At 38.0% G+C, this 9,177-nt stretch overlaps 2 protein-coding genes across 2 annotated transcripts; one reads left to right on the forward strand and one right to left on the reverse strand.

The window, feature by feature from the left end:
- Nucleotides 1-988: 988 nt before the first annotated feature.
- Nucleotides 989-4,091, reverse strand: LOC106306635 (receptor-like kinase TMK4). The gene is made up of 2 exons (XM_013743315.1): nucleotides 1,736-4,091; nucleotides 989-1,656 (listed from the first exon to the last, which is right to left on the reverse strand). The coding sequence occupies exons 1-2, from the start codon at nucleotides 3,945-3,947 to the stop codon at nucleotides 1,133-1,135; spliced, it is 2,736 nt and encodes a 911-aa protein (XP_013598769.1). The 5' UTR covers nucleotides 3,948-4,091; the 3' UTR covers nucleotides 989-1,132.
- A 3,208-nt stretch (nucleotides 4,092-7,299) lies between these two features.
- On the forward strand, nucleotides 7,300-8,598 carry LOC106302645. The gene has a single exon (XM_013739109.1). The coding sequence runs from the start codon at nucleotides 7,300-7,302 to the stop codon at nucleotides 8,596-8,598; it is 1,299 nt and encodes a 432-aa protein (XP_013594563.1).
- Nucleotides 8,599-9,177: the final 579 nt, after the last annotated feature.

Raw genomic sequence — 9,177 nt, forward strand, 5'->3', positions numbered from 1 at the left:
ATAGCTAATAGACTTGTTAGTAATGATTGCTTTCATATTATTCAACCAAAGACATTTGATGTTTGAGATATGTTAGCAAATGAGCATTCATCTAGACATAGAGCTTGCTTAGAATTGTGTCTAGGCTTAAGGTCGATAGTTTGATTGATCATTTGTCATCCTTAGTTCGAAACTTGATCACCCAAGGTCTAATCCCTATGCCCATGAGTTCTCTTTTCCCTTAGTCAAGAAAGTATCATTCTGTTATTGCTTTTTAGTTTTAGTCATAACTTAAAACTCATCTAAATCATTGGTTGCACTTAGATTAAGTGAGCACTTGCATTCTCAGTGCTTTGATATCCCTCAGAACTGGTTCGACAATCATTTATACTACAACATTTGTCTTAGGAGCCTTGAAAACTCCTAACCTGGGAAGAGATTCGCCACAGCCGCCAAGCTTGCAACTGGAGCAAAGGCATCTGGTTCACCCATTCAACTCCAAAGTTCTCCTTCCTTGTCTGGGTAGTTGCGCTCAACAGACTACAAACTAGCGATAAAATGCGGCTTTGGCACACTGGGATAAACGCGACCTGCATTCCGTGTAATGTAGCCGAAGAAACCCGTGAACATCTCTTCTTTGGCTGCAGGTACACAAGACAGATCTGGAAGGCTCTCGCGGAGGGATTGTTACAAGACAGATTCACCACAGACTGGAGTCAACTTGTTGCGATCATCACCAGGCCGGGGCTCACTCCCATTAAAAACTTCTTTGTCCGATATGTTTTCCAAGCAGCTGTACACTCAATATGGAGAGAGCGCAATGCTCGACGACATAGGGAACAAAAAAGAGAAGCTCAGTGTCTAGCAAAGCTTGTAGATAAAAATGTTAGGCTTTGGTTGCTTTCACTCCAAGGTAGAGGAAAAATGGAAGGAGGGCTTGCAACATGGTTTGGGTCTAGAGTGGATCCTTAACTTAGGAATTTTGTTCTTAGTTTCATGAGTCTGATTCTTTGATTCATAAACAGTTGCACATGATGTAAATATGTTTTTGCATGAATAAATTTAACATTCATTAAAAAAAAAAAAAAAAAAAAATATTAAAACACACACACACAAAAGTAACATCGATTTGAAAACACACAAGAGTTTGTTGTCACCGACCATCAGTTGAATCGAACGTGCTATGAAAACCAGAAGGCTTAGGAGGAATACTAGACTGTGTCTGAGAGTAAGAGAAGTCTCCATGGAACATTGACGTCGATGTTCCTTCGTTTTGCTGCCATCTCTGTAGAGCTTGAGGTAAACTCATGTTGTTCATATCGATCCCGAAACTCTCTTCTTGTTCCTGGCTCGTCGGTTTCCATTTCTCCACGAGTGGGCCTAACACGTTCACCGCGTGGCCCATGTCTGGTCTCTGTTGTGGCTCCCGGGCTGTGCAATGTCCTGCTAGCTCAGCAACCCTGTGAATGCTCTCCAGTGTTTCCTTGTCTGCCTCTAAGGTTTGGTCGAGTTCCTTTGAGATTTTTTCTTTGTTGATTAGGATTCTTCTGAACCATGTAACTAGATGACATTTCTCGTCTGGTAATGAATCGTCTAATGCTTTTCTTCCCGTTAGCATTTCCATAAGAACAACTCCAAATGCATACACATCCACTTTCGTCGTTACTCTCCCAGTAGCTACCAACCATATTATAGCAAAATAAATAGTAAGTTAACGAACTAATGCATCATATTGTGAAATTAAGTATGAACATACCGGCGTATTCTGGTGCTAGATAACCGAATGTGCCTGCTAATCTCGTCTCAACAGAGTACTTCCCGTCCGGTGCGTTCTTAACCAAACCGAAATCAGCAACCTTTGCCCTCATGTCATCACCAAGAAGGATGTTAGAAGACTTTAAATCTCTGTGGATGAAGCTTTGCTGAGCCAAGCTATGGAGATACTCCACACCTCGTGCCACATCTAGAGCAATACTCACTCTTTGTTTCCATGTCAAAGGAGAGTACCCAAGTTCTTGATACTCAAACAAATGCTGTCCCAGGTTCCCCTGAGGCATGTACTCATAGACAAGCAACCTCTCGTACCCGTTCACACAGTAACCCAACAGAGCAACCAAATGTCTATGTCTGACCTTAGTGAGCACAGCAATCTCGGCCTGAAACTCGTTCCTTCCTTTATCACCCATTGACGAAGATTCCATCCTCTTAATCGCAGTCTTGGTCCCATCGTGTAACTCTCCGGCATACACAACGCCAAAGCCGCCTCTTCCCAATATGTTAGCCTCACTGAAATTGTTAGTAACTTGACGAAGAACCTCCATGGGAATAGTAACGTTTCCACCTTCAAGAGGGAAACGATCACCACCACTGTCACCACTACTAGGACTCTTCAACGCATTGAAGTTGTTAGCTCCATATCCATTCTTATCATCACTAACCATAAGCTTCCCGGCCTTCTCAGGATCAGTTCTTCCAAACTTCCCATACTTCTTCTTCATGACGAATTTGTAAACCACAAATCCTAAAATAGCAAGGAAAACAAGAACCCCTACGATCACACCGATGATCACACCAGCTTTACTACCACCACCAGGACCACCACCGTTTGTAGAATCTCCGATGTCAGTTCCAATCAAAACGTTGCCAGGTTTGTAATTAAACTTGACCTGAGCCGGAAAAATTGGTATTTCTCCGGTGAGATTGTTGTTCGAGACATCGATAAGCTGCAAACTAGGCATAAATGTCAAAACTATAGGGACAACACCGGTTAAGTTGTTGTCGTTAAGGTAAACGTTTTTGAGTGAAGTGAGATTTGCGATCGCCGGAGATATAACTCCGGCGAATCCATGTTTGGCAAGATTAAGCGTGACAACATTCTTCTTACTTGAGTCGCAAGTAACATAAGCCCAGTTGCTACAAGCATCGTTTCCTTGCCAAGACTCAGCCAACGTCGACGGATACCCCAAACCTCCGGCCACAGCTAAGAGCGTCATCACCTGAGGATCACAATTCTCTCCTGCTTTGGCGGTGCAGAAGTAGTTATGCTCGGCGGACACTTTCGCAACCTCCGGTGGAAACAGAGGAAGAGGACCTTGGAACTTGTTGCTGTCAAGAGTAATGTTCTTGAGGCTTCCGAGTGGTAATAGCGACGGCGATACGATTCCGGTTAACTGGTTATCTCTGAGCTGAAGATCGAAGAGATTGGTTTTCGAGAGATCCGGTATCGGTCCGGTTAACTGATTCTTCTGTAACCAGGCTTGTGATAACGACGTCATACCGGAAAGAACTTCGATTGTACCGGTTAAACCGGATTCCTGATTATTGATCCAGAGATTCTGAACCGGAGATTTGGCCAGCGAGGGAGGTAAAGCGCCGGTGATGTTGTTGTAGGAGAGGCGGAGACTCTGGAGAGAAGCGAAGGAGTCGAAAACGTCAGGCAAGACGCCGGAGATTGTGGTGTTGTCGAGGGAGACGCTGGTTAGAGAAGTAGAATCCACGAGCTCCGAAGGGAAGCTCCACGCGGCGATGTTAGGGTTATCGCTTATGCTAAGGATCTGGAGGCTGGTGAGTCCGGCGAAAGCTCCGGGCTCAACTCCGTCGAAGAGATTCTCGTCGAGGTAGATTTCTTGAAGAGAGGAGAGTTTAGCGAACGACGGGATTTTACCGGAGAGTTTGTTACGTTGAAGAGTGAGAGTCTTGAGCTCGGAGAGAGTGGAGATCTCTGGTGGTAGTCCGCCGGAGAGAGATGTGTCCTCGAGGCTGATCGAATTGACGCGGCCGGAGGTGCATTTTACGCCGGTCCATTTGCAGTAATCGGTGGAGGAGGTGGTAGACCAGTCTGACGGCGGAGGTCGGAATGATTTAGCTAATGCGAGCATTGCTGCTCCGTCATCTGCGGTGGACGTGGTGAGGGAAGAAGAGATGGCGAAGAGGAGGAAGAGGAGGAGGTGAGGCGTAGGAGCCTCCATGGCTTGGAGAACAGGCAGAAGAAATGAGGAGGAGGAAGAAGAAGGTTGGATTTTTTTTGAAAATTTTCTGATGATGATGTTGGAGGAGAGAGATGATGAATGGAGGAAGGCAAGGAAGCGTAAAGTGAGGTGTCATTCGCTATTCAACAGATCATCTTACTATTATTTAACTGATTATTACTATTTTAAATGAGTTTGTTTGTTAGTTCACTCGAAAGAAAAAAAATACCCAGAGAATACGCGTTATTGTATTATCTAGTAATAAATGTTTTTTTTGGACAAAATATCTAGTTATAAACTTTGATAACAGAAGTACGGGACTTTGTAGTATTAAATACTCCGTCTGTTTCACAGAGATAAATTTTTTAATATTTTCACATATGTTAAGAAAACACATTAAATCACTACAATGTAACATTTGCTGTAATTTTTAATTTTCAATAATTTTTAACCAATAGTAATTCAATAAAATCAATTATTTTTTTAAAAAATCGTAATTTTTCATAGAAATACAAAAAAACTTATCTTTGTGAAACAATTTTTTTTTTCAAAAACATCTAACTTAATGAAACTGAGGGAGTAACATTTTTTGTTACTCAACTCTTGATTTTGAAACTTTTAAAAAAATAATGTTATTGAATTTTTGATTTAAATGTACATTAAAATCTACTCTAAAGATTATTTTTAAACTGATTTGAGAAGAATTTTAATAATTATAAAGAGTTCTGCTATAGTTTATCATAAAAATTCAAATATACAATTTTTCTTCGGATTCTGAATTAGATAAATTAAAAAATATTAAATTTACAGATTATTCAAAATCATCTAAAATTTCATTCATAACAAATAAATTATTTCAAATCATATCAAACATACTTAATTTAATACACCTTTTGTATGTATATTTAGAGTTTATATAGGCGCTAATATTAAAGAGAAAAAGACAAAAATAGCACTAAATCAAGTTTTTGTTTCCAAACTAGCACTCAAGGTCAAAAGTCACAAAAACAGCACTTAATGTTTTATCAAAAGTCACAAACTTAGGGTTTAGAGTTAAAGGGTGAGGTTTAGGATTTAGGGTTTAGGGTTTAGGGTTTAGAGTTTAGGGTTTAGGGTTTAGAGTTGAGAAATGAGGTTTTGGGGATAAGATTTCAAATTTTGAAAAATTTAAAAATTAAAATTTTCAAAGGATAAACTTAGAAATGTGCTATTTTGGTCATTTTAATTTTTGAGTGCTATTTTTGTGATATAAACTTAGAAATGTGCTATTTTGGAGATTTGTCCAATATTAAAAGTAAAACGAGATTTCGTTTGTATTGAATTTCGAATATATAATAAAGGTAAATCGATTGAGATAATTATTGAAGCGGTGGTTGTAATAATGGAGAAAATGGAATTCATAAGATAAATAGCCAATGATAGAACTAAAAAAGCTTTGGTCACAAATATAGACTTTAAGAATCAAAATGACCAAAATGTTTAATTAAAGAGGTAAATATACATTTATACCCCTAGGGTTATCTAATCCAAACCTTTAGAGTTAAAGGGTGGAGATTTGGGATTAAGGTTTAAAATTTTATAAAATAAAGAATAAATATTAAAAATTTGAAAATAAAAAATTTAAAAATAGTTTCAAAAATTATTTTCGAATTACAAATAGAAAATTTGAAAAAAAAAATTAAAAACAAATTCGAAAAAAGGTTTTATAAAAAAGGTTCGAATTTGAAAAATCTAAATCCCTAAACCCTAAACTCTTGGGTAAACCCTAAACCCTTGGGTAAACCCTAAACCCTTGGATAAATCTTAAACTCTAAATAAAAACATTAAACCCTAAAACTCTAAACCCTAAATCCTAAACGCTAAACCCTGAGTGTTTTAGTGTTTAATGATTTTGATTTAGAGTTTAAAATTTATCCTAGAGTTTAGGGTTTACCCAAAGGTTTAGGGTTTAGGATTTAAGGTTTAGGGATTAGGATTTAGGGTTTAATTTTTTGCTGACGACGCTAAAAATATTTTTTTTCGTAATTACTACTATTTTTTATTTATTTATTTTTACCTTTTAATTTTAAAAAGATAATATAATTTGAATATTTTGTTTCTTTTTTTAAGAGATATCGAATATAAAATAACACAATCCTATTGGTTGGTGAACCTAGAGGTTCACCTTAGGGGGTGAACCCAATAATAAGTCGTTAAAAATTTTAAGCAGAATTTAAGGAGACGTACTGAGTGGAGGATATATGACTGGTTGATCTTATTAACTCATCCGAAACGTATTAACAGAAAGAATTATCCAAATCAACATTGAGCAGTTAATCAACGTGGGTTATCTCTTTAATTGATTTTATTTTATCCTTAACCTCCCTGTCATTACGAATCTTGGCGTCGCTGCTGGATTTCTGGACAAAAAAGTCCTAAATCCATGTCAATGTATAATCTTGTGATGTACTGTTTTGTGTATGTATTTTGCATGCATATGTATAAAATGACAAAAATGCATTATCTACTTACGTGGATGGGAGAAGATTGCCAATAATCAGCATCTCATGTGACAGTATGTTCTTGTGTGCCCCGAACCGAATATAATTTGCTTTGTCGAGTGCCAAAGATTGCGTTATTGATTTGATCATATGAGTGACGAATTTGACGCGAAGAGAATAAAGAGTAAGAGTAAAGACATGAAAAACCTGATTGATCATGGACAGAAAATCATGGACATGAAATCATGGACAGGAAATCATGGACCGGAAAACTGAAGCAAGGAAATGTGTGAGACTGATTTAAATATCTTGCCTGAAGTCTTGGACGAATTTAAACAAGTGGAGGCAACTGGATAGAGCTGTTGGAGTGTAGAAATAAGCCAAAGTCATATGATATGCTAAGTAAAGAAGAGAGAAGAGAGTTGTCACTATCCGAAAGTGACTTCCTCAGATCTGGTCTTCATTAGTTTATTCATCTCCATTTGTTTATTCATTCTCATTGTCTTATTCTCATTGCTAGATCTATTTATATAATTATTGTATACACTAAATCAATCTAAGGAAAAATGTTCCTCAAATAAATATTCTTATCTCTCTCTTGGATTCCCTCACATATCTCTCTTAGTTTTTCACCAAAATCTCTCAAATAGTTCTCATAAACTCTCATTAACTCTCATAAATTTTCATGGTATCAGAGCTACAAGCTCTTGAAACCTAAATCTCTTCCGCAAATTACTCTGATTTTATTTCTCTTTTTCTCTTTAAAATCTCTTATCATTCACACCAGTCTCTCTCCTCTGTTCTTGAACTGTTCTTGGATTTTTCTTGTTCTGTTCTTGTGATTCTTGATGGATTCAGGAGAAAACTCAAAAATGGTGTTGATTCCAGTTACTCTTAAAGGAGCTAACTATCTACATTGGGCAAAGCTTGCTAAGACAGCTCTTGGAGGCAGAGGGCTTTGGGAGATTGTTGAAGAAGGCATGCCACAAAAGAAGACTATCTTAAGAGAGGATGGCAAAGAGGTTGTTCTTGCTGATGCTGGCGCCAAGAAGAAATGTCAAGAGTACCAGTTGGTGTTGCCCATTCTTCAGCACAGTCTTGACCCCTCACTTCAGGAAGGTTACTCCTATTGTGAAACTTCCAAGGAGCTATGGGATACACTTCAGAAGGTGTATAGAAACAATTCCAACATCAGTAGAGTCTTTGAAGTCAAGAGAGATATCAATACTCTTAGTCAAGAGGACAATGATTTTGATAAACATTTTGGGAAGTTCAGATCCTTGTGGGCTGAACTTGATATGCTTAGGCTAGCAACTATTTATCCTGATGTGCTTAATCAAAGGAGAGAGCAAGACAAGGTCTTTGATTTGCTGCTTACCCTCCATCCAAGCTATTGTGACCTCATCAAGCACATCCTAAGGAATAAGGAGCTACCTTCTCTATATGAGGTATGCTCTGAGATTCACAAGGAGCAAGGTTCAGTTGGTCTCTTTGGTGGAGGAAAGAAAGATTTGGTGCTTGCAAACCAAGCTGATGGAGCAGCAAACAAAATCTCTTACAAAGCTGAAGACAAGAAGGTGTGGATATGTGATCATTGCAAGAAGAAAGGCCATGGAAAGGACAAGTGTTGGATACTCCATCCCCATCTCAAGCCACAGAAGTTCAGGACAGGTTACAATGATGCCAAAGCAAACTTCTCTAGTGATATTGGTGAGCCATCTATACAAGGCAGCATGCGCCAGACCAATGAAGCTTGTGAGAACAAAGGGAGAGCTTCCAGGAGTGGCTCAACCTTAAGGAACACTCAAGATGAGACCATCAGGAGATCTGATATTGAGGCTCTCATCAAACTCCTTAAGGATAACTCTGGTAACTTACTTGGTACCTCTTTACATGCTACTGCTTGTGGAACTTCCTTGAATGCGATAACTAAATGTAATTTGGCAAAACCTTTAGTTATAGATTCAGGAGCTAGTCACCACATGATCAGTGATTTAAAATTGATTAAAAACATTGTCCCTGCCTTAGGAAATGTTACAATAGCTAATGGTGAAAGAGTACCAATTAAAGGAGTAGGTGATCTTAGATTGTTTAACAAAGATTCTAAAGCTTTCTATATGCCTAGCTTCACCTCAAACTTGTTATCAGTTAAAGAGCTACTAATGACTTGAATTTCAGTGTTACTTTCACTCCTAATGATGTCCACTTTCAGGATATTGAAACTAGTAGGTTGCTTGGCAAAGGTGTCACCAAGGGAGACTTGTACTTGCTTGAAAATACTAAGCTTGTTGCCGATTTATCCCATGCTTTTAATTCCATTTCTGATTTCTCTAAAGATGTATTGTGGCATGCTAGATTAGGACATCCCCATTCTAGAGCTTTAAACATCATGTTGTCTAGTATTTCCTTTAAGAGTGATTGTGAGGCTTGTATCTTAGGAAAACATTGCAAATATGTTTTCACTAGATCAAGTACTATTTATGAAAATTGTTTTGACCTCATTCACTCTGATGTATGGACTGCCCCATGTTTATCTAGAGAGCATCATAAGTATTTTGTGACTTTTATAGATGAAAAATCAAAATATACTTGGATCACACTGATGCAATCTAAAGATAGGGTCTTAGAAGCTTTCATAAATTTTCAAAATTATGTATCTAACCATTTCAATGCCAAGATAAAAATTTTGAGATCAGATAATGGAGGAGAATACACAAGCAATGCTTTTAAACAACACTTGGCCAAATATG

Source organism: Brassica oleracea, chromosome C7, assembly GCF_000695525.1.
Source record: "Brassica oleracea var. oleracea cultivar TO1000 chromosome C7, BOL, whole genome shotgun sequence".
Classification (NCBI taxonomy): Eukaryota; Viridiplantae; Streptophyta; class Magnoliopsida; order Brassicales; family Brassicaceae; genus Brassica; species Brassica oleracea.

Excerpts from the sequence above, each read along its gene's own strand:
- LOC106306635 (XM_013743315.1), bottom strand. The coding sequence starts at position 3,947 with ATGGAGGCTCCTACGCCTCACCTCCTCCTCTTCCTCCTCTTCGCCATC. Across the intron at positions 1,657-1,735 it reads TCTAGCACCAGAATACGCCG|CTACTGGGAGAGTAACGACG; the intron begins GTATGTTCATAC and ends TATGGTTGGTAG.
- LOC106302645 (XM_013739109.1), top strand. The coding sequence starts at position 7,300 with ATGGTGTTGATTCCAGTTACTCTTAAAGGAGCTAACTATCTACATTGG.